This window comes from Dendrobates tinctorius, unplaced genomic scaffold, assembly GCF_039654945.1.
Source record: "Dendrobates tinctorius isolate UK_male_01 unplaced genomic scaffold, ASM3965494v1 ptg000012l, whole genome shotgun sequence".
Lineage (NCBI taxonomy): Eukaryota > Metazoa > Chordata > Amphibia > Anura > Dendrobatidae > Dendrobates > Dendrobates tinctorius.
The window spans coordinates 10,981,632-11,008,132 of record NW_027361680.1 but is presented as its reverse complement, the minus strand read 5'-3'; the positions used below and the strand labels follow the sequence as shown (position 1 = coordinate 11,008,132).

The following is a 26,501-nucleotide window of genomic DNA, read 5'->3' as shown; positions in this document are numbered from 1 at the left end:
CTGCTTTGCTGTGCTGTCTTCACAGCAGAACTTGATGGCTCTGTAAACTACTTTGTGAAGGTTAAAAGCAGAGCAAAGTGTAGCCCAACTGAGCGGTCCTTGATGCTAGGTAAATCACATGAAGCATCAAGCAGAATGCAATCTGGTTCATTGTTGATATTAACGTTTGTTATATAACTCCAAGATGTACGCTGCATACAAGTTGAAAGCACAAAATACCTCTTGTGGCCTACATTGGCTTCCAAAAAACATGGGCAAAGGACATTAGGAAAGTGATGAGCACACCAATCAGTATTAATCAAAAGAAAGTATTATTGAATATGCACAATTAAAATGAAAACACAAAATGACCCATAACTGACTGCCTCAAGAATATCCAAATGATTAAGAAAATATTATGACATTATCAAGTCTCTGGAAACAAAAATAGTATGTAGAAATATATAACTGAAAATGTACGCAATGTATGATCACTAACATTAAAGCGACGAGAGCAAATGTAACAATACTACATGGCAAACTGCAATAAGTATAGCATATATAAGATATGTATATAAAGTCCATAATAACCATATGGAATTCCAAGTAACTATGTAATACCTATTAGAGGGAGAAACCTCACTGAATATCTGGCAAATCATACTTAACATTTTAAGGGTTCAGCAGTATGGGATACAGAGACCAGAAGAAATATAGCAGGCATGTTAGAGAATAGTCCCCACACGTATCGCTGCAAACAAGCAGCTTCCTCAGGAGAATGCAGGAATGCATAAAGTTCCAGAATAATACAGTATCCATTAAAGGAGTGATTACCGGTGGTGGGAAATATGATCGGTGTCATCGGAAATCCATCGGCCAATTACATTTCGTATTCGTTGTAGTGGCTGCAACCAGCTAAGGGCAAAGTCTGCTCATAACCAGTCTATGTAAAGATGCTTTACAGAAAAAATGCTTGTGACTGAAATTTAAAGCAAGTGAGTCAAGAGATGAACAGTGCTTTAATTTTTCTTTCATTTAGTATGGCAATATAAAGCTAAGTACATCCTAGAAGACCCAGCTATAATAAAATGTTAGTGCGATCATGAAAAGTGAATAATTACACGTTTGCGATAGGATCGATCAGGTTTAGTATATGGCAGGTCTCTGCCCATACTTGGTGCATTCACAACATCAGAAACCTATAAATAAAAATGAGTAATGTATCTGTGATAACACAATACCTCAAGAAAAAGGAGGACTAAAACATGATACACATGAGGTTATAAAAGATCACATACAGATATCCCCATTAAGAAAATGGAAAGGTTAAATGCACAAGGATGATTTGAAAGAACATTTGTAAGATACTACATCCCTATGAGGATAGTCTATATAAGATTCATAAAATCTATCGGACACAATGAGTGTCCTAAAATGTACGTATAATCAAAATATTAATGACTTTAGATGAGTGCATGTAAATCTCAAGCGAAAAACAAGGTAACCTGGTATATAGAACCCTATATTCACTATCCATGATCCAGACACAATCTTAGAAAGAATGAATATATTTTGTTCCCAGAGGGAATGCTGGTAATGTCATGGCGCAAGTGGATTGTAAGAGAAACACTCCTCAACAAAGTGGCTCCAAGTAGTCACGGTATGATCTAAAATGACAGTGTGAACTGGACAATATATTCAATAATCTCACAACTAATGTATGTACTATATACTTACTGTTATGGGTAGAGCAGAGGAAGGGAGAGCACTTCACTAACCATTATCCAGTAATAAATGACAAGTTGCCGGAGGGCTGGATGCTTCTGGAGACAGGTGTTTAAATCTGCAGCACGCTTGTGGCTTCATTGCCACCTTTGTAGTCTCTAAATGTGCATCCCTTGCTTAGTAACTTGTCCACCTGTGTGCTGCTTTTTTTTGCTTCCCCCCTCTGTCAAAATCTGCTCTGACAGTAAAAAAGCTGCTTCCAAAAAGCAGGTCTAACTGTGGTTTTGCTGGTTGTTATTTGTGCATGCTGTTAAGTTCCCAACCCCCCTCACCCCCCAAAAAAAACTTCACGTTTTGGCAGCAAAATTTGATGGCTGCTTTTTTTTTTTTTTGCGACTGTTTTTACTTTAATCATTGGTTTATATGGATGAAATAACGTTGGAAGGTGTTGCAGTTTGCAAAAAGGAAGCAGTTTTCCAAATCAGACGGGGAAAAAAAGTGTACATGAGATTTCTGAAATTTTGCTGGTACTGTAAATTCAGATTAAACTTTGCAGAGAACACAATGCGTGAACATAGCCTAACACTGCAAAGGTGGCCACCAAACTGGGTGACACACAGTACACTGATCATTTAAGAAAGGATTTTAAAATGTTTAAGAGGTTAATTACAAAGTTCCTTTTGTGTACAAGCAATTTTCAATTTCACCCAGTTTAAGTTGAGACAATCCCTTTAAGCATACTGTACATCTTCATCCAGTTTGTATGGGACATAAGGAAAGCATATGGTGCAACCAATCCATTTACGGTACATTTGTTTTAAATTGCAGCCAGGCACATATAGGGCCTTATACTTTGTATACATGTTTTTATGTAACGGGAAATGTTTCTTTTACGTTTTGTCTACATAAATTTGTCCGTGTGGTTTTTTTTTTTTTTTTTTTTTTTTTGCTTAGGTTCATGAATTAGAAAAGTCGAAGAGGGCATTGGAACAACAAGTAGAAGAAATGAAGACTCAATTGGAAGAACTTGAAGATGAATTACAAGCAACAGAGGATGCCAAGTTGCGCCTAGAAGTTAACCTGCAAGCTATGAAGGCACAGTTTGACAGGGATTTGCAAGGACGTGATGAGCAGAGTGAAGACAAGAAGAAACAGCTTGTCCGACAAGTGAGCCATTTTACACATCGATATCAAATTTAAACTGCCCAAACAATCTGATTTCCCATCTTTTTAATTTCAAGAACCTAAGGTTTTACTGTGATAAATAATAGAGAAAAAACACTTCTAAAGTACATCTAAATCATGTGGGTTCACCCAAGGCTGCAGTGTTTCAACACCTGAATATTGTACCTTCCTAACCGCTGTGCTTGTAATGCTAATAAACTTTCAGGTTAAAGAAATGGAAGCAGAGCTTGAGGATGAAAGAAAGCAACGTTCCTTGGCTGTAGCATCCAGAAAAAAGCTTGAAATGGATCTAAAAGACTTGGAGGGACAAATTGACTCTGCAAATAAAAATAGAGAAGAAGCAATTAAACAATTGCGCAAACTACAGGTAATTAAGTCTTATTGGTTTCAGTTGATGGCATACTTCTTGCATTGAAAAATAAAACTTTTTATGCTGGTGCATGCATGTACTTTCCACAACATATTTGTTAAACACTGAGTACTGTGGTTGTTAAATCATTGCCCTCCTACACCGTTGCCTTCATATATTTTTTTTTTTCTTTCTTAAATTCAACATTTCTTCTATTACTTAGGCTCAAATGAAGGATTACCAAAGAGAGTTGGAAGACACCAGAGCATCCAGGGATGACATTTTAAGTCAATCGAAAGAAAATGAAAAGAAACTGAAAAGTATGGAAGCAGAGATGATTCATATGCAGGAGGTAAAATAATGTATTGGCAATAATCACTGGTTGGTAATGTTTGAGCTTTTTTTTTTTTTTTGTTTTTTTGTTTTTTTTGTTTTGTTTTTTTTTCTCCAATTGCTTGTGTTCTCAGAAAACTGGACGTTAACCCCTTTACGTTCTTAAACACATCCATCCAGGGCACCTGATACTTAATGACCTTGGACATATGGATATGTCCTGGCAATTTTGCGCACACACAGGCTGTGTGCGCGTGATTGCCGCCGGGTGTCTGCTGATTCTGACAGCTGACACCCGTCACTCGGTGCCAGCACTGCGCCTGGCTTTTTAATCCCCTAAATGCTGCACTAGTGACCAGGCAGAGGGAAGAAAGCCCCCTTGGAACGGAGACCCTGCTACATCATCGCGAAATTCTGATTGTTGCCATGGTGACCTGATGTCGTCATGATGACATCAGAATCACCAGGCACTAGCAAGTTAGTTGGCTCATGCGCAGTGCATGATCTAACAGACATGTGTCTACAGAACATCACATATCAAAATATGAAAAAAAAAAAAAAAATTGTCTGAAAAAAAGCAGTTCTGGTATTTTGAGGAGAAAAAAAATCAATCACTGCACCTCCTAACAATGCAATAAAATTTATATAGGGCTACCCCACAATGCTGTAAATAAAAGCTACAGTTTGCCATGGAGAAGTCACTTTTTTGTGTGTGTGTGTGTATATGTGTGTGTGTATGTGTATGTATATATATATATATATATATATATATATATATATATATATTATATTTTGCTCACTTTGAATACAATAGCTTGCATAGATCTGTTTCTTAAGTCATAAGTTTTATCGCACGTTGACCACCATAAACAATCTAATAACAGAATTAATGGTTGCTATTCAATACATTACCATAGACCTTCACTTTACCATATAAAGGTTTGTCTTGGTGCACTACAAGGTATTTTATAGTAATATAGGGGATCTCTTGTTTTGATGCTCTGCTGGGAGCCATCATAGGTGTCCTGCCAAGGTATTGCCTTAAGCATGAGCAATTTTGTTACCTGTGCTATGACCAGATTTGTTTCTTTGGTCTCCTTGCCCTCTATGGGATAATAAAACGGAACGGGTATTAGGTACAACTATGTTGAAGGGGCCCCTCCATGCAGCACTCCGCAAAGATTTGTCCATTTTATTTGTAACAGTTTCCTGGACACAAGACTGCATCCTACATCAGGTGCGGGTGTAGGTCACCAGCTGATCGCTGCTGTTAACCAATTAATTGAAGCTGTCGGTCTGACAGATCAGCACTTAAATGGTTTGGTTGCACACATGCATCTTCTGTAGACCGTGCCTGGCCTGCCTAAGAGAACATTACCTCCACATGCTACAACAAGCAGCCAAGCAATCGCACGGTCAAAAAAATAAGTAAAAGTAAGGTTTGAATGGCCCTCCCCACCTTTTTGCAGTTTAGAAATAAAGAAATCTGTAAATTAAAGATGCCAGATCACTTTTGCAACACTGTACACAATAAGAACAAAATCCAAGGAACACTGATGAAGTTGTATTTCCCCCCCCCCCCCCCCCTTTTTTTTTTTTTTTTTTTTTTTTTTTGTCAACTACTGTTTTAACTTCACATTTTTCAGTATAGCCATATGAGTGCTTGTTTTTGCAGGTAATGTTAGACCCAAAAGGAGAGAAAAGAAAACACATTGTGGCAGCTGGAAGGGGATAACAATTTTGGGACTTACTAATATAGTAGCTGTAAATTGTGCAGGATCTCCTATTTAGGAAGTGCTTGTTCTTTGTAGATTTCATTTGGTCTTAGGTAAAGTCTACATAATCTTTCCTGGCTCGCGAACATTCAGTTACCACATTACTATTTGTGACTGCTTGTTTTCTGTCCTTACTTTAAATGTTGCCATACCTGTACTTATCCAGTCCCTTCCCTCCATCTTGGACTCTTAATTACAGGAGCTTGCTGCTGCAGAGCGTGCTAAAAGGCAAGCACAGCAGGAAAGAGATGAACTGGCCGATGAAATTGCTAATAGCAGTGGTAAAGGGTAAGAACATACATTTGTTCTTAAAGTGAACCTGTCACCTGTTTTGGCTGCTATAAGATGCGGCCACCGCCTTTCAGGGCTTATCTACAGCATTCTATAATGCTGTAGATAAGCCCCCGGTCCGACCTGCGAGATAAAAATGTTTTGTTATACTCACCCAGGGAAGGGGTGGTCCGATGGGTGTCGCAGGTCCGGGGTCCGGTGCCTCCCATCTTTTTGCGACACTGTCCTCCTGCTTGCTTCCTTGCTCCTGGCATCGTACTTCTGCACAGGCATAGTTCTGTGCCCTTTTGAAAGCAGAACCAAGTACACTGCGTGCTACATTTTAACGCTTGTGCGTATTATTATAGTGCCAAGTGGATGTAATTGAAAACTAATATTCCTAACCTTAACCTTTAGTGCTCTGGCTTTGGAAGAAAAGAGACGTTTAGATTCTCGCATTGCACAGCTTGAAGAAGAATTGGAGGAGGAACAAGGCAACGTTGAATTAGCCAATGACAGGCTGAGAAAGGCCACACTTCAGGTGCTTTAATGTTTTCGGTTTACCATTTTTAACATTTGGGGTTTCTGAAGTTTTGGTTTACAAAACTGCAATGACCCAAATGTCTCGTCTTATATAATACGATAAAGGCATGTTGTAATGTATGCATTTCTTTGCAGGTTCATTTGGTAAAATTTAGTGGATACATTTTCTTGTGACATTTTCACACTCCTGTACTACAAATAAAAATTGAAATCTTGCCATTTTCACACTGCCCACAGGACACTTTTATGCAACAAAATAAAAGACCGACACCAGAAAAAATTGTCTATACAGGAGTGCTGCAAACATAGTGACCAAATGCACAATGAAGAAAAAAAACACTGCCTGTGCACAGGCTTCAAATTAAGTATTAGAAATTACAAAACTAATTCTTGAAATATATAGCCAAACAAATACTTAAAAACAAAGAAAACACACCAGAAACATGTCCCTATAATATAATATCCACTGCACCCTACCCATACAGTATTTGAAGAATTTTAATTTTTTAAATCTATTTGTAGATTCATATTTTTTGTGACTTCTAATACTGGGGTGTAATGGGAGTGCATAGCTATCAATTAATGTGGTTCTCTTTCTACATCATACAAGGACACTTCATAACTCTTAACTTCCTTTTGTTTCAGAAAACGACACAAGTAGATTAGGCACAATACAAACCCTGACCCTAGCTTTTATATTTAAGCATCTGAGTTTGTACGAAGGGCATTGTGAAGGGTAGGGGAGCAGGGTTACCTCTGAAATCAAGGAACAAGAAAACGAATTCAGCTATTCAGCTCACCCTTTTTATAACTAGTTTTTTTTTTTTTTTTTTTTTCTCTTCAAAGACTTTGAGCACGGATTCACGTCTCTGCCAGACGCCATGTAAATTCACATGTAGAAGGGAAAAGAATCCAGCTCCAAGTAATAAAATCAATCTCCTTTAATCAAATTCATTAAAAAAAATGCAAAATAGGCTATAGGACATGCAGATACCGGGTATACCAGTGAGAGTGCCTGTCTAATAATGAACTCATTTCGAACACACATGATCTTATTTCAACTGAGTCTAAGAACACGTGTGTTTGAAACTCGTTCAGTATTAGACAGGCACTCTTTCACCGGTATACCCAGTATCTGCATGTCCTATAGTCTATTTTGCATTTTTTTAAATGAATTTGATTTTAATACTTGGAGCTGGGTTCTTTTCCCTTCTACCTGTGAAATCGCCTATTGTGACAGTTTGATCCTGTTATCCATTGTGTTTATAGTTACTGGTTATTGTGCTCCAGCTTCTAAGGAATTTTCCTGTCCCATTAGGACATTTTCAGATAGGTTGAGCCTGAAGTCCCAGTAGCCAGTGTAAAAACTGCAAGATTACTTCTTTTTGTTTCTTGAAGCACTCGTATCAAAATTTTTATTTTCTTAATACATTGCAATCGCCATATTATTCAGCACAGTCTATTACAATTGCTCATTTTGCCTTTCTACCCAGCTGATTCTAGTTTTCTCTGCCCTATGTAGAAACAGGAAGTCTCTTGTCCCTGCAGAAATCATTCCCCTCTTCACCTCCTGACCCAGGTGCTCCACTCCTCCCCTGCAATTGATATTTGCAGTGACTTATGACTCATACAGTGATAACTGACCTCCTGTTTCTACATAGAGCTTAGAAGGATTCAGCTAGTCAGTTTTTAATCACATGATGTCATAGACTTGATGGAAAACAATTTGCAGGGTAAAAGGGCAAAATGAGCAATTTTAACTAAATGGTATGTTTATATGAAAGAGAGATTACAATATATTAAGAGGATAACCAGTGCCTCTTTAAAGGTCGCAATTTGAAGAAATTCAATGGTTTTTTTTTTTTACATCTGAAATTTAATTGGCTGCTTCTTGTAGATTTGTTTTCTACAATTTTTTCCCTTACTCTTGAATCAAGGTTGACCAGATGAATGCTGATCTGAATGCAGAACGTAGTAATGTTCAGAAGAACGAGAATGCTCGTCAGCAGTTAGATCGCCAGAATAAGGAGTTAAAAACAAAGTTACAAGAATTAGAAGGCTCTGTTAAATCTAAATTCAAGGCTTCAATCACCGCTTTGGAAGCAAAGATTGCACAACTGGAGGAACAGCTTGATGCTGAAACAAAGTATGTATTTGATGTCTGCCCGTAATTTGCAATGTATATGTGCAGCATTGACTACATTCGCAGTAGTTCTATAACTCAAATGTAATTTTAAAATAGAGAGCGACAATCTGCAAGCAAACAAGTACGTCGTACAGAGAAAAAACTGAAGGATGTACTAATGCAAATGGATGATGAAAGGCGTAATTCTGAGCAGTACAAGGACCAGGTGCTTGAGGGGGGGGACTATTTATAAAAAAAAACTAAAAAAAAAAAAAAAAAACTAAGCTAACACTATATACTTCTATATTTAGGCGGAGAAAAATAATGTTCGTCTGAAACAGCTGAAGCGCCAGGTGGAAGAAGCAGAGGAAGAGGCTCAACGTGCCAATGCATTGCGCCGTAAATTACAGCGTGAACTGGAGGATGCTACAGAGACAGCAGATGCAATGAACCGTGAGGTTAATGCACTGAAAAGCAAACTTAGGTAGGCAGTCTGGTTGGTTGTTTTTTCATATTGCTATATGCATTAAAATATTGTAATTTTCAGTTTGACCAATAAGTTTAATATAAGGCTGACCCCTTGTGTGGCTATCCATGTATTTATCTAACTTTTCTGCCTGTGAATGACTACGGAGATGTTAACATATGGTCACAACCAGCTGCTTGTCCAAGCTCCACTTCACTGCACTGGGACATGTGCACAAAACAGCTATAACCGCTGCATCTAGATAACTTCTGGGGGGGAGCGGTGGAAGGGCATTCCCTCAATTAAATGATACCCAGTTACTACAGCAGCATGAAGATGAGGTTAAATGATCCACTTTAATATCCAGTGGCCTCCTGCAATTGCTGACTGTCATGACAACTTTTGGCCAAGTAATGGCTGTTGTCTGCTATATACAGGGCCTTACTGTGAAAATTCAAGTCCCATATTGGGACTAAGAAAAAAAAAGTAAAATCACAACTGGATTGATGTGGTAAACCATTAATATCGCTGCAGTTTAAATGGCCTGGGCTATAAAACGATCCTATTTAACTTGCACCTTTTATCTTGCAAAGTGAACACAGTAAAAAAAATACACATGAAAAGTAGCTTTTTATTCCAGTTTGATAATAAAGCTCACAGTCATTCATAGAAGAGCACTGGCGAAGCAAGAACATGCTTTTGGGAAAACATTTGGTGTGCAAAATTATCCCTGCCATGTGCCCCAGCTGTAGTGTTTATCCATATATAGGGTATTGCTGTAATTGGGAGAAATGGCCGAATATATTTTGGGGCACTTTTTTTTTTTTTTTTTTTTTTTTTTTCTCATTAGCTATGGCAATACATTTTGATACATTATTTCTTTTATTTTATTTTTTTTTCAAAAAGCCGTACAGTAAATAACTTAATGACACACTAGGTAAAAGTGTAGGAGTGCTCATTACACCTTAGACACATTCCAGGAGGGGTGGGTCACTTTGCAGGTACCATTTGTGGAGCCCCTGAGGTGCAAGAATAGCGAGTGAAAGAACCTTTTTCTGGATTAAATTATATAAAATTGTGGTGTCCATTTCCTCCTGTTAACTCTTGTGAAAATCAGAAATCTGGGGATAATGCATAACTTTAGTTGGAATAAAACTTGGCTTGTTTTCGTGTCCCAGTGTTTTAAAATTCTGTTAAGCACCTATGGGTTCAAAATTTTAAACACCCATAGATTTCTTGAGGGGTGTAGTTTCTGAAATGGTGCTTTGGGGGTTCTGGTACTCTACAATCACAGGGGCTCTGCAAGTGGCACATACAAACTATTGCAGCCTGATTTGCACTCCATAGGCCAATAGCAATTTTTAGATCCATGTCTCAGTGTTATAAACGTTTGTGAAGTGACTGCGTTCAGAATGATCACAATACACTGCTCAAGTGACCATTTAGGAGCAGTCACTTGGGGATGGAGGAGTTTCTGCTGTTTTGGCACCTCATGGTCTCTTCAAAGGTGCCACTTTTTTTTAGCTTCCTATGCTTCCATAGATAGAGATATAGTAGAAAGATTATAGATATATATTGCTGTAAGTGGTAACTGCATAAGTTTTGTCAATAGTGCACTGGCAAAGGAATATCATAAATCTCATAACGTGTATGATGGGTCACATGAGGGAGGGGGGTCTTGATTTTTTTTTTTTTTTTGTAAACCGAAAAAAGCATATATTGACACATATTTCACGTAATCAGTGTTAAAAATAGTCCAAATTTAAAAAAAAAAAGCATTAAAGGGAATCTGTCACCCTTTTTTGAGATATCTTATATCATTCAATTGTGTGTCACATAAGGATTCTCTTAGTACTTTTGCTTCCCCCTGACCCTGCACCTTTCATGCATAAATACCTTTTTTATATCGGTTCAGATGTATGTAAACTGCCGCTGTCCGGTCCGATGGGTGGGGCTTATTCAACTGCTCCCCCCCCCCCCCCCGTCCTGTCTTGCTCTACACAAGAAGAGATGCGTAGAGCAAGACAGGGAGGGGGGCGAGCAGTTGAAAAAGCCCCGCCCAGCGTAACGGACAGCGGCAGTTTGCATACATCTGAGCCGATATAAAAAAGGTATTTATGCATGAAAGGTGCGGGGTCAGGGGGAAGCAAAAGTACTAAGAGAATCCTTATGTGACACACAATTGAATGATATCATTAGATTATATCTCAAAAAAGGGGTGACAGATTCCCTTTTAAGAATAGATTGAATACTATTATTGTAACAGTAATCAGTAAGAATTTTAGTATGTCAGGTGATCAGACGTTACCGAAAACCATACACCCTAATCGAAGGTGCATAGGCAGTCTGTGATGCAATGGCTTTTTATGTTTGGGGCCCGTGTTTGCCTATTCTCGGGGACTTCTTTCTGAGTAATGGTGCTAAAGGTTAGGTTCCCAAACCAAGCAGTTAGAAGTTATAAACCTAGCACTCAGCTTTAGGATATTCAGAAGAATATTTATTGTAGTACGTAAAAAAACCTTTCGGTCAAATTTTGACCTTCAGTTACTTATAGAGGCCAGTAGATGAGGCAACATATGCACGTATGCTGTTTACTGGGGAGATCCGTCCCACAGCCTTGTGTCAGCCAGTAAATTGGGCAGGACATGCCTCCAGACACAGTATCCACCGCATACGTGCATATGCTGCCTCATCTACTGGCCTCTATAAGTAACTGAAGGTCAAAATTTGACCGAAAGGTTTTTTTTACGTACTACAATAAATATTCTTCTGAATATCCAAAAGCTGAGTGCTAGGTTTATAACTTATTTCTGAGTAAGCTGGCACATGAGCCCAGTGTGGTCAATGAGAAACAGGCGGGTTGTTTGGCTTCTAATAAGCATATCTTTCTGGCATGAAATATGAATAATTACTACCGTATATTTGGCAGCATTCGCTACAAAGTGAATCGACTACTAGAACCGGTAGGCTGTGTGCAGCACACCCTGGATATCTGTGGGGCTGCATCTCTGTGACCCCCTCCATTACATTTTATTCTCCTTCATGGGACCCTACTAGACAGGTGTATGTGAGCACACGTTTAGTGACCCGTATACCGATGCTCTCCTCACCTATAAACACGGGATACTGGCTGCAGCTACTAGACAGGTGTATGTGAGCACACGTTTAGTGACCCGTATACCGATGCTCTCCTCACCTATAAACACGTGAAACTGGCTGCAGCTACTAGACAGGTGTATATGAGCACACGTTTAGTGACCCGTATACTGGTGCTCTCCTCACCTATAAACACGTGAAACTGGCTGCAGCTACTAGACAGGTGTATGTGAGCACACGTTTAGTGACCCGTATACCGATGCTCTCCTCACCTATAAACACGTGAAACTGGCTGCAGCTACTAGACAGGTGTATGTGAGCACACGTTTAGTGACCCGTATACCGATGCTCTCCTCACCTATAAACACGGGATACTGGCTGCAGCTACTAGACAGGTGTATGTGAGCACACGTTTAGTGACCTGTATACCGATGCTCTCCTCACCTATAAACACGTGAAACTGGCTGCAGCTACTAGACAGGTGTATATGAGCACACGTTTAGTGACCTGTATACCGATGCTCTCCTCACCTATAAACACGTGAAACTGGCTGCAGCTACTAGACAAGTGTATGTGAGCACACGTTTAGTGACCCGTATACTGGTGCTCTCCTCACCTATAAACACGTGAAACTGGCTGCAGCTACTAGACAGGTGTATATGAGCACACGTTTAGTGACCCGTATACCGATGCTCTCCTCACCTATAAACACGTGAAACTGGCTGCAGCTACTAGACAGGTGTATATGAGCACACGTTTAGTGACCCGTATACCGATGCTCTCCGCACCTATAAACACGTGAAACTGGCTGCAGCTACTAGACAGGTGTATGTGAGCACACGTTTAGTGACCCGTATACCGATTGCTCTCCTCACCTATAAACACGTGAAACTGGCTGCAGCTACTAGACAGGTGTATATGAGCACACGTTTAGTGACCCGTATACCGATGCTCTCCTCACCTATAAACACGTGAAACTGGCTGCAGCTACTAGACAGGTGTATATGAGCACACGTTTAGTGACCCGTATACCGATGCTCTCCTCACCTATAAACACGTGAAACAGGCTGCAGCTACTAGACAGGTGTATATGAGCACACGTTTAGTGACCCGTATACCGATGCTCTCCTCACCTATAAACGCGGGATACTGGCTGCAGCTACTAGACAGGTGTATGTGAGCACACGTTTAGTGACCCGTATACCAGTGCTCTCCTCACCTATAAACACGGGATACTGGCTGCAGCTACTAGACAGGTGTATGTGAGCACACGTTTAGTGACCCGTATACCGATGCTCTCCTCACCTATAAACACGGGATACTGGCTGCAGCTACTAGACAGGTGTATATGAGCACACGTTTAGTGACCCGTATACCGATGCTCTCCTCACCTATAAACACGTGAAACTGGCTGCAGCTACTAGACAGGTGTATATGAGCACACGTTTAGTGACCCGTATACCGATGCTCTCCTCACCTATAAACACGTGAAACTGGCTGCAGCTACTAGACAGATGTATATGAGCACACGTTTAGTGACCCGTATACTGGTGCTCTCCTCACCTATAAACACGTGAAACTGGCTGCAGCTACTAGACAGGTGTATGTGAGCACACGTTTAGTGACCCGTATACCGATGCTCTCCTCACCTATAAACACGTGAAACTGGCTGCAGCTACTAGACAGGTGTATATGAGCACACGTTTAGTGACCCGTATACTGGTGCTCTCCTCACCTATAAACACGTGAAACTGGCTGCAGCTACTAGACAGGTGTATGTGAGCACACGTTTAGTGACCCGTATACTGGTGCTCTCCTCACCTATAAACACGTGAAACTGGCTGCAGCTACTAGACAGGTGTATATGAGCACACGTTTAGTGACCCGTATACCGATGCTCTCCTCACCTATAAACACGGGTTACTGGCTGCAGCTACTAGACAGGTGTATGTGAGCACACGTTTAGTGACCCGTATACTGGTGCTCTCCTCACCTATAAACACGTGAAACTGGCTGCAGCTACTAGACAGGTGTATATGAGCACACGTTTAGTGACCCGTATACCGATGCTCTCCTCACCTATAAACGCGGGATACTGGCTGCAGCTACTAGACAGGTGTATGTGAGCACACGTTTAGTGACCCGTATACCGATGCTCTCCTCACCTATAAACGCGGGATACTGGCTGCAGCTACTAGACAGGTGTATGTGAGCACACGTTTAGTGACCCGTATACCAGTGCTCTCCTCACCTATAAACACGGGATACTGGCTGCAGCTACTAGACAGGTGTATGTGAGCACACGTTTAGTGACCCGTATACCGATGCTCTCCTCACCTATAAACACGTGAAACTGGCTGCAGCTACTAGACAGGTGTATATGAGCACACGTTTAGTGACCCGTATACTGGTGCTCTCCTCACCTATAAACACGTGAAACTGGCTGCAGCTACTAGACAGGTGTATGTGAGCACACGTTTAGTGACCCGTATACCGATGCTCTCCTCACCTATAAACACGTGAAACTGGCTGCAGCTACTAGACAGGTGTATGTGAGCACACGTTTAGTGACCCGTATACCGATGCTCTCCTCACCTATAAACACGTGAAACTGGCTGCAGCTACTAGACAGGTGTATATGAGCACACGTTTAGTGACCCGTATACTGGTGCTCTCCTCACCTATAAACACGTGAAACTGGCTGCAGCTACTAGACAGGTGTATATGAGCACACGTTTAGTGACCCGTATACCGATGCTCTCCTCACCTATAAACACGTGAAACTGCCTGCAGCTACTAGACAGGTGTATATGAGCACACGTTTAGTGACCCGTATACTGGTGCTCTCCTCACCTATAAACACGTGAAACTGGCTGCAGCTACTAGACAGGTGTATGTGAGCACACGTTTAGTGACCCGTATACTGGTGCTCTCCTCACCTATAAACACGTGAAACTGGCTGCAGCTACTAGACAGGTGTATATGAGCACACGTTTAGTGACCCGTATACCGATGCTCTCCTCACCTATAAACACGTGAAACAGGCTGCAGCTACTAGACAGGTGTATATGAGCACACGTTTAGTGACCCGTATACCGATGCTCTCCTCACCTATAAACACGGGTTACTGGCTGCAGCTACTAGACAGGTGTATGTGAGCACACGTTTAGTGACCCGTATACTGGTGCTCTCCTCACCTATAAACACGTGAAACTGGCTGCAGCTACTAGACAGGTGTATGTGAGCACACGTTTAGTGACCCGTATACCGATGCTCTCCTCACCTATAAACACGTGAAACAGGCTGCAGCTACTAGACAGGTGTATATGAGCACACGTTTAGTGACCCGTATACTGGTGCTCTCCTCACCTATAAACACGTGAAACTGGCTGCAGCTACTAGACAGGTGTATGTGAGCACACGTTTAGTGACCCGTATACCGATGCTCTCCTCACCTATAAACACGGGTTACTGGCTGCAGCTACTAGACAGGTGTATGTGAGCACACGTTTAGTGACCCGTATACTGGTGCTCTCCTCACCTATAAACACGTGAAACTGGCTGCAGCTACTAGACAGGTGTATGTGAGCACACGTTTAGTGACCCGTATACCGATGCTCTCCTCACCTATAAACACGTGAAACAGGCTGCAGCTACTAGACAGGTGTATATGAGCACACGTTTAGTGACCCGTATACTGGTGCTCTCCTCACCTATAAACACGTGAAACTGGCTGCAGCTACTAGACAGGTGTATGTGAGCACACGTTTAGTGACCCGTATACCGATGCTCTCCTCACCTATAAACACGTGAAACAGGCTGCAACTACTAGACAGGTGTATGTGAGCACACGTTTAGTGACCCGTATACCGATGCTCTCCTCACCTATAAACACGTGAAACAGGCTGCAACTACTAGACAGGTGTATGTGAGCACACGTTTAGTGACCCGTATACCGATGCTCTCCTCACCTATAAACACGTGAAACAGGCTGCAGCTACTAGACAGGTGTATATGAGCACACGTTTAGTGACCCGTATACTGGTGCTCTCCTCACCTATAAACACGTGAAACTGGCTGCAGCTACTAGACAGGTGTATATGAGCACACGTTTAGTGACCCGTATACCGATGCTCTCCTCACCTATAAACACGGGATACTGGCTGCAGCTACTAGACAGGTGTATATGAGCACACGTTTAGTGACCCGTATACCGATGCTCTCCTCACCTATAAACACGTGAAACAGGCTGCAGCTACTAGACAGGTGTATATGAGCACACGTTTAGTGACCCGTATACTGGTGCTCTCCTCACCTATAAACACGTGAAACTGGCTGCAGCTACTAGACAGGTGTATGTGAGCACACGTTTAGTGACCCGTATACCGATGCTCTCCTCACCTATAAACACGGGATACTGGCTGCAGCTACTAGACAGGTGTATGTGAGCACACGTTTAGTGACCCGTATACCAGTGCTCTCCTCACCTATAAACTCGTGAAACAGGCTGCAGCTACTAGACAGGTGTATATGAGCACACGTTTAGTGACCCGTATACCGATGCTCTCCTCACCTATAAACACGGGATACTGGCTGCAGCTACTAGACAGGTGTATGTGAGCACACGTTTAGTGACCCGTATACCGATGCTCTCCTCACCTATAAACACGGGTTACTGGCTGCAGCTACTAGACAGGTGTATGTGAGCACACGTTTAGTGACCCGTATACTGGTGCTCTCCTCACCTATAAACACGTGAAACTGGCTGCAGCTACTAGACAGGTGTATATGAGCACACGTTTAGTGACCCGTATACCGATGCTCTCCTCACCTATAAACGCGGGATACTGGCTGCAGCTACTAGACAGGTGTATGTGAGCACACGTTTAGTGACCCGTATACCGATGCTCTCCTCACCTATAAACTCGTGAAACAGGCTGCAGCTACTAGACAGGTGTATGTGAGCACACGTTTAGTGACCTGTATACCGATGCTCTCCTCACCTATAAACACGTGAAACAGGCTGCAACTACTAGACAGGTGTATGTGAGCACACGTTTAGTGACCTGTATACCGATGCTCTCCTCACCTATAAACACGTGAAACAGGCTGCAGCTACTAGACAGGTGTATGTGAGCACACGTTTAGTGACCCGTATACCGATGCTCTCCTCACCTATAAACACGTGAAACTGGCTGCAACTACTAGACAGGTGTATGTGAGCACACGTTTAGTGACCCGTATACCGATGCTCTCCTCATCTATAAACACGTGAAACAGGCTGCAGCTACTAGACAGGTGTATGTGAGCACACGTTTAGTGACCCGTATACTGGTGCTCTCCTCACCTATAAACACGTGAAACTGGCTGCAGCTACTAGACAGGTGTATATGAGCACACGTTTAGTGACCCATATACTGGTGCTCTCCTCACCTATAAACACGTGAAACTGGCTGCAGCTACTAGACAGGTGTATATGAGCACACGTTTAGTGACCCGTATACCGATGCTCTCCTCACCTATAAACACGGGATACTGGCTGCAGCTACTAGACAGGTGTATATGAGCACTCGTTTAGTGACCCGTATACCGATGCTCTCCTCACCTATAAACACGTGAAACAGGCTGCAGCTACTAGACAGGTGTATGTGAGCACACGTTTAGTGACCCGTATACCGATGCTCTCCTCACCTATAAACACGGGATACTGGCTGCAGCTACTAGACAGGTGTATATGAGCACACGTTTAGTGACCCGTATACCGATGCTCTCCTCACCTATAAACACGTGAAACAGGCTGCAGCTACTAGACAGGTGTATATGAGCACACGTTTAGTGACCCGTATACCGATGCTCTCCTCACCTATAAACACGGGATACTGGCTGCAGCTACTAGACAGGTGTATATGAGCACACGTTTAGTGACCCGTATACCAGTGCTCTCCTCACCTATAAACACGTGAAACTGGCTGCAGCTACTAGACAGGTGTATGTGAGCACACGTTTAGTGACCCGTATACCGATGCTCTCCTCGCCTATAAACACGGGATACTGGCTGCAGCTACTAGACAGGTGTATATGAGCACACGTTTAGTGACCCGTATACCGATGCTCTCCTCACCTATAAACACGTGAGACAGGCTGCAACTACTAGACAGGTGTATGTGAGCACACGTTTAGTGACCCGTATACCGATGCTCTCCTCACCTATAAACACGTGAAACAGGCTGCAGCTACTAGACAGGTGTATGTGAGCACACGTTTAGTGACCCGTATACCAGTGCTCTCCTCACCTATAAACTCGTGAGACAGGCTGCAACTACTAGACAGGTGTATGTGAGCACACGTTTAGTGACCCGTATACTGGTGCTCTCCTCACCTATAAACACGTGAAACAGGCTGCAGCTACTAGACAGGTGTATGTGAGCACACGTTTAGTGACCCGTATACCGATGCTCTCCTCACCTATAAACACGTGAAACAGGCTGCAGCTACTAGACAGGTGTATGTGAGCACACGTTTAGTGACCCGTATACCAGTGCTCTCCTCACCTATAAACACGTGAGACAGGCTGCAACTACTAGACAGGTGTATGTGAGCACACGTTTAGTGACCCGTATACTGGTGCTCTCCTCACCTATAAACACGTGAAACAGGCTGCAGCTACTAGACAGGTGTATGTGAGCACACGTTTAGTGACCCGTATACCAGTGCTCTCCTCACCTATAAACTCGTGAAACAGGCTGCAGCTACTAGACAGGTGTATGTGAGCACACGTTTAGTGACCCGTATAACGATGCTCTCCTCACCTATAAACACGTGAAACAGGCTGCAGCTACTAGACAGGTGTATGTGAGCACACGTTTAGTGACCCGTATACCGATGCTCTCCTCACCTATAAACACGTGAAACAGGCTGCAGCTACTAGACAGGTGTATGTGAGCACACGTTTAGTGACCCGTATACCAGTGCTCTCCTCACCTATAAACTCGTGAGACAGGCTGCAACTACTAGACAGGTGTATGTGAGCACACGTTTAGTGACCCGTATACTGGTGCTCTCCTCACCTATAAACACGTGAAACAGGCTGCAGCTACTAGACAGGTGTATGTGAGCACACGTTTAGTGACCCGTATACCGATGCTCTCCTCACCTATAAACACGTGAAACAGGCTGCAGCTACTAGACAGGTGTATGTGAGCACACGTTTAGTGACCCGTATACCAGTGCTCTCCTCACCTATAAACACGTGAGACAGGCTGCAACTACTAGACAGGTGTATGTGAGCACACGTTTAGTGACCCGTATACTGGTGCTCTCCTCACCTATAAACACGTGAAACAGGCTGCAGCTACTAGACAGGTGTATGTGAGCACACGTTTAGTGACCCGTATACCAGTGCTCTCCTCACCTATAAACTCGTGAAACAGGCTGCAGCTACTAGACAGGTGTATGTGAGCACACGTTTAGTGACCCGTATAACGATGCTCTCCTCACCTATAAACACGTGAAACAGGCTGCAGCTACTAGACAGGTGTATGTGAGCACACGTTTAGTGACCCGTATACCGATGCTCTCCTCACCTATAAACACGGGATACTGGCTGCAGCTACTAGACAGGTGTATGTGAGCACACGTTTAGTGACCCGTATACCAGTGCTCTCCTCACCTATAAACACGTGAAACTGGCTGCAGCTACTAGACAGGTGTATGTGAGCACACGTTTAGTGACCCGTATACCGATGCTCTCCTCACCTATAAACACGGGATACTGGCTGCAGCTACTAGACAGGTGTATATGAGCACACGTTTAGTGACCCGTATACCGGTGCTCTCCTCACCTATAAACTCGTGAAACAGGCTGCAGCTACTAGACAGGTGTATATGAGCACACGTTTAGTGACCCGTATACCGATGCTCTCCTCACCTATAAACACGTGAAACTGGCTGCAGCTACTAGACAGGTGTATATGAGCACACGTTTAGTGACCCGTATACCGATGCTCTCCTCACCTATAAACACGGGATACTGGCTGCAGCTACTAGACAGGTGTATATGAGCACACGTTTAGTGACCCGTATACCGATGCTCTCCTCACCTATAAACGCGGGATACTGGCTGCAGCTACTAAACAGGTGTATATGAGCACACGTTTAGTGACCCGTATACCAGTGCTCTCACCTGTAAACACGTGATACTGGCTGCAACAACACAGCCACTATCAAACCGAATGTATTTAACCCCTTAGTGACAGATCCAGTTTGCAGCTTAATGACCAGGCCAATTTTTACAATTTTGACCACTGTCCCTTTATGAGGTTATAACTCTGGAACGCTTTAATGGATCCCGCTGTTTCTGAGATTGTTTTTTTTCGTGACATATTGTACTTCATGTTAGTGGTAAAATTTCTTCGATAAGTCTTGTTTATTTATGAAAAAAACGGAAATATAGCAAATTTTGACAATTTTGTAATTTTAAAACTTTAAATTTTTATGCCCTTAAATCAGAGAGATGTCACAAAAATTTCTTAACATTTCCCACATGTCTACATACATCACCACAATTTTGGAAGCAAATTTTTTTTTTTTTTTGTTAGGAAGTTATAAGGGTTAAAAGTTGACCAGCGATTTCTCATTTTTACAACAAAATTTACAAAACCATTTTTTTTAGGGACCACATCAAGTCTTTTTGAGGGGTGTACATGACAGAAAATACCCTAAAGTGGCACCATTCTAAAAACTAGACCCCTCAAGGTGCTCAAAACCACATTCAAGACTTTTATTAACCCTTTAAGTGCTTCACAGGAACTAAAGCAATGTGGAAGGAAAAAATTAACATTTAACTTTTTTTTGCAAAAAATTTACTTCAGAACCAATTTTTATTTTCACAAGAGAAAATCAACAACGAAATTTGTTGTACAATTTCTCCTGAATACGCCGATACCCCATATGTGAGGGTAAACCACTTTTTCAGCACACTGCAGAGCTCGCAAGGGATGGAGCGCCATTTGCCTTTTTCAACGCAGAATTGGCTGGAATTAAGATCGGATGCCATGTTGCATTCAGAGAGCCCCTGATGTGCCTAAACAGTGGAAACCTCCAACAAGTGACCCCATTTTGGGAACTAGACCCATTAAGGAACTTATCTAGATGTGTGGTGAGCACTTTAAACCTTTAAGTGCTTCACAGAAGTTTATAACGTAGAGCCGTGAAAATAAGAAATCCATTTTTCCCCACAAAAATCATCTTTTCACCCCAAAATTTTTTATTTTTACAAGGGTAACAGGAGAAATCATACCCCCACAGTTATTGTGCGATTTGTCCTGAGTACGCCGATACCCCTTATGTGGGGGGGAACCACTGTTAGGGCGCATGGGAGAGCTCGGAAGGGAAGGAGTGCCATTTTGGAATGCAGACTTTGATGGAATGGTCTGCGGGCGTCATGTTGCGTTTGTAGAGCCCCTGATGGGCCTAAACAGTGGAAACCCCCCAAAAGTGACCCCATTTTGGAAATTAGACCCCCATAGGAACTTATCTAGATGTGTGGTGAGCACTTTGAACCCCCAAGCGCTTCACAGAAGTTTATAAACGCAGAGCCATGAAAATAGTCTTTTTTATTTCCACAAAAGTGATTTGTTTTAGACCCAATTTTTAGACCCCCAAAGTTGGTAAATAGTGGAAACCCCTCAATTCTTGCTCCAACCCAAACCCCAACACAACCCTAACCCCAATTCTAACCCGAGCCCTAACCCTCGCCCAACCCTAATCCTAGCCCAACCCTAACCCTAATGGAAAACTGAAAAAAAAAAAAAAATATTTTCTTTATTTCGTTATGTTGGCCTAACTAAGGGGATGATAAACGGGGGGATTATGTACTATTTTGTTTATTTTGATCACGATTATAGTTATCATCGTGATCAAAATGAATGAATGGAATCTGCCAGCCGGAGCCGGCAGATTCCCGGCGGGTGCACTGCGCATGCGCCCGCCATTTTCCCCGGAACCAAGATGGCGGCGCCCACCGGAGGACGTCGGCGGGACGCAGGACCACCGGGAGGGGACAGAGGACCACGGAGAGTTACCGGGGGGGGGGGGGGGGGGGGATCGCGGATCCTCTTTCTCTCTCCTCTGATGTGCAATCACATCAGAGGAAAGAGAAATTTAATGCACAATTGCGGCTTTTTTTTTTTTTTTGCGGTCGCCGTTATAGGGTTAATAACGGCGAATGCAAAAGCGGGGTCGGTAAAAACCGACCGATTCATGTTCTCTGGGGTCTCGGATACCCCTGGCAGCTAAGACCCCGGAGAGAATCCAACACTGGGGGGCTCTATTCACTTTCTCCACAGCGCCGTGAATTAGCGGCGCTGTGGTTTTAGTACCCTTAATTACCGCCGTTAAAAGGAGTATCGGCGGTCGCTAAGGGGTTAAGCTGAACACGACCAGCCTGACTGGTATTCTGCTACATCAGACATGTCACAGCTGTCTGCATTCTTGCGGCATGGCATTCATTACGTACGTAGTAGTGTTTTTTTGTTAAATTTTTTTTTGTTTTCTGAATTGGTTTGCCTAGCTTTAAAAATACGATCTGCACATGCCTATCCCAGTTCCAAGCACAAAGACCTGGTGATGATGCATGGGACGAGGGGTACAGCTGACTCTTCTATTTTGCATAGGGCAAACTGATATTAATGCATCACTTTAATGTAATGTGGCAGCTTGGATATAGCTGCTGATTTGTGTGTAGGTTTGGAGAGATGTCAGTTACCTTGCCATGCTATACATACATTTTTCTGCACTTATCCCTGCTCAATATTCAAACTGATAACAGAAAAACTGACTGCACTTCAAAAAATAGTCTGAATAGGTGCATACCAAAAAACAGCTTGCATATCAAAATGAGAAAAATGGTTGCACTCAATTGCATTAAAGCATGTCAATATGAAATATATGAAGTGTGAATTGCATAATGGCTTTTGAAATTTAGAAAAAACATATGAGATGCTTAGCACAAAATTTGGCCAAAAAATGTGAGCCCATTCATCAAGCTGTGATTTTAATTACATCCAATCACATATGTTTCCTGTAAGTTTAGGCTATACCAAGTTATTAGCCAGAGGTAAGTGTTCACACTAGGCAGTCAGGTCGATCATGAGATTACCTTGACGTTGATGAATGGGCTCACATTTTTTGGCCAAATTTTGTGCTAAACATCTCATGTTTTTTCTAAATTTGAAAAGCCTTTATGCTATTCACACTTCATATATTTCATATTGACATGTCTCAACGCAATTGAGTGCAACCATTTTTCTCATTTTCAATATTGAAACTGATTGTTATGTTGGCACCTTTTGGTACAATTGCTGATTGTATGTTAAGCCCCCGTTACACACCGATTTTATGACGGTGCAGCGATATTGCTAGCGATATCGCTACATGTGATACTTGCCTCCGACCGGCTTCCCCGCTGATTATCGCTGTTCGCGCGAGAAGCTCCTGGACCATTCCTCGTTGGCCACTTCCTGCTGGGCTTCCTGTGGCGCCGACGAGCGACGCGTGGAGCCGGGTGGGAGGACGCAGGATCGTCGCGTCTGACAGGTAAGTAGCGATCCCCGTTCCCAGCGATGTCGCTGGTGAGATCTGACTGTGTGGCAGCTCACTAGCGACCACCTAGCGATGCACCAGCGATCCTGACCACGTCATATCGCTAGTCGGGATCGCTGGTGCATTGCTAGGTGTAACGGTACCCATAGTTATCAATTGGGGTCTAAAGTGGGAAAGGCCACATCTGAGCAGAGATGCCAACCGTGCCTTGTATCTGGGCTCATTTGAATAGAAAGGCATATAGTTTATAGATCTCTACAGCATGTCTAGTCAATCCTCTGTGCACACCATAACTTGGAGTACAGTTTTATAGTGTGCATTTGTCAAGAAGTTTTACCTTTTTAATTATTACAACTCTAACCCCACCCATGTCACTGACCGCTTTGTGTCCACTCTACTTTAGCAGCTCTATCTTTCGGTAGTGAAGGTGGGGTTTCACAATGCAGTTGATTATTACTGCAGGACTAGGTCTGTAGTGCCTCCTAATCTACTGTAAAAATGCTGATTTATTTTGAAATTATAGTAGTAATCCCAGCAATTGACCACTGGAATCAGACTCTCTGCCCACCTACATTTTGCTGCTCTCGTATTAAGTGGCAATAACCTCCTGACAGGATGCCTTTTTTAAATGATTTGTTTTTAAATTGCAATGAAATGTAAATAGTTTTAGTACAGCTTTCACTCTAAGGACATGTGCACACGATGCATTTTTCCTGCGGATCCGCAGCGGATTTTACTGCACAGAAACGCTGCGGTTTCGCAAAGTGATTTACAGTACAATGTAAATCAATTTTTTTTTAAAAAACCGCTGTGCAGACGCTGCGTTTTTTTCCATGCGGTTTTTGTGCAGTACAAAAAATGGAGCATGTCACTTCTTTTGTGCGGTTTTCCTCCTGCTCCATTCTCCAAAACCGCAAGAAAACCGCACAAAAACAGGAAGAAATCCGCAAGAAAAATGCGGGTCATTTGACCTGCGGATTTCTTCAAATCTGCGTGGAAAAATCGGCAGGAGGAGAATCCACGTCTGCACTTAGCCTTAATGCATCGTAATTTGTTCTTCTCTTTACAGACGTGGTGATGTACCATTTGTTACAAGACGCGTAGGCAGAAAAGGAGTTGACGAAGCATCTGATGAAGATTTGGATACTAAAATGGATTCTGGAGATTTAAAATCTACTGACTAGGGATTTTTCCAGCCACTTGTTAGAATGACAAAATTGTGTCTAATTTTCTTAAAGCCATATTTTGATCAATATCAATCACTTTCCATGTAATCTGTGACTAGGTTACAGATGTGGGGTTGAGGTTTGGGCCCTTCTTGTAATAAAATGATTTTGTTTAAAGGGGTTGTCTGGTAGCAGAAGTGTGCAGTCTGTCACAATCCATAGAATTCCTCCTGTGAGTTGGCGCTCACGTGATTGCTTTTATGTCACTTGCATATTTGCTGTCACGTGCTGACTGCACCAAATGGCTTATTAACTCCCTATTGCAGCAGATGACTGAGTTCTCAGCACATGACCACACGTATGTAAAACTCATGCAAACAATCACAGGACCTCACACTCTGAAATCGGGGAACTTGTGACAGTGCCCATCACACACTGTCTGCTGTCAGGGACCGCAGACTTTTCTTCTTAGACTGGGAAAAACTCTTGTCTACTTTGATTATTTTGATTCAAAGTGTCCTTTTCCTCCTACACTTTATAGAAAACTCCAGTCTTTATTGCTGCCGTTTCTGTTGAATATGCTGTTTTGCCAAAATACACTGTAATTGGAAAGTCAAATAAGGACCAAATATTTAGGGTTGAGATCACATTTTTATATTACAAATGTTTTGTATACGTGAAAGTAAATAAGGGATAAATTGTTATATAAATATAACTGGAGAATTAGCTGTCCTGTACCACTTATATGAACTAATATACTGTGCACTCATTTTAATGGTCAAACAATTTTCAAATGCTTTTTTGCAACACTGCCAGTCGGCAATCATCACGGTGAATGAATACAAAGTGCGGTTCCTTGTGAAACCAAGCAGTCTTTATGTCTGCACAGTTTAGAGAAGTATTGTCAGATTATCCTGTATAATGTAAGTGCCTTTATGCTGCAGTCTCTTTGCATACAGACTTGAGGAATCAGAAGTTGGATTTTGCTATTGCCTATAATAAATATGACCAGTACTGCAGGTGATGTCCATTTACATTATTTCTTAATCAGCTTCTTTGGGTTTGATTACATCATACATCCTTTCACATTTCCATGGAGATTTTTCAGAACCTTACCAAGCTAAGATTTCACTACTGGAGTGTTCTTGAGCGGAAAAATACAACTACTGGTAAGAAGGAAGACAAATTATACAGAATAATTAGTGATGAGCTAATAAGGTGTTAGGATGCTCGGGTACTCACAGTATTCAAGCACAACGAAGCTACTATGTTCGAGTCGCTGTGGCTGAAGGTCTCATGGCTGTTAGACAGCTGCAACACATGCAGGGGTTGCCTGTTTGTTCGACAGCCGCAATCCATGTATTGATTGCCTAACAGCCGCGAGATATGCAGCGACTCTAACGTGATATTCGAGCACACTGAATATTCTCTGTTGGCACCCGAACATTCTCTAACACCTTATCCGAGCACATTGGCGCAGCACTAATAATTATCCAGACCTTAAACTGTGAGAAGAGAAGTTCTAGCATTACATTGTTTGATCACTCACTGTAAAATTGACCAGCAGATTGTGGTATATTCGGGGTACAATTATACTTATCAGATTCTTAGCTGGTTAAGGCCTCTGCTAACTATATTAAAGACTCTGCTTTCATGTAATCCTTGTACCCAAGCACAGAAACGTCTCACCATCCATTTGGTCTAGCACTGATACTCCACTATTGCTTCTGATGTCTGTTGGCTGCAGAGCTGACATGTCTACTGTGCGGCAGCCACCGAGCTACATTGCTTTCAGTTTGTCAATGTTAGTGCTGTAGTGGACCTAGGGATGGTGAGTAAGAAGTGTTTTCTCGTTCGCCTTATTGGGGGACACAGAGACCATGGGTGT

At 42.4% G+C, this 26,501-nt stretch overlaps 1 protein-coding gene across 2 annotated transcripts in view; it reads left to right on the top strand.

Annotated features, from left to right (window-relative positions):
* The window catches only part of MYH9 (myosin heavy chain 9), a 247,741-nt gene extending 222,109 nt beyond the window's left edge, over positions 1-25,632 (top strand). For both annotated transcript variants that reach the window (XM_073557995.1, XM_073557996.1), the window contains exons 33-41: positions 2,659-2,871; positions 3,095-3,256; positions 3,462-3,590; positions 5,546-5,634; positions 6,034-6,157; positions 8,097-8,305; positions 8,402-8,510; positions 8,596-8,768; positions 24,517-25,632. In XM_073557995.1, the coding sequence (XP_073414096.1) occupies positions 2,659-2,871; positions 3,095-3,256; positions 3,462-3,590; positions 5,546-5,634; positions 6,034-6,157; positions 8,097-8,305; positions 8,402-8,510; positions 8,596-8,768; positions 24,517-24,631 (1,323 nt within the window). In that variant the 3' untranslated portion in view covers positions 24,632-25,632. The remainder of the gene's footprint in view (positions 1-2,658; positions 2,872-3,094; positions 3,257-3,461; positions 3,591-5,545; positions 5,635-6,033; positions 6,158-8,096; positions 8,306-8,401; positions 8,511-8,595; positions 8,769-24,516) is intronic.
* The last annotated feature ends 869 nt before the right edge of the window (positions 25,633-26,501 follow it).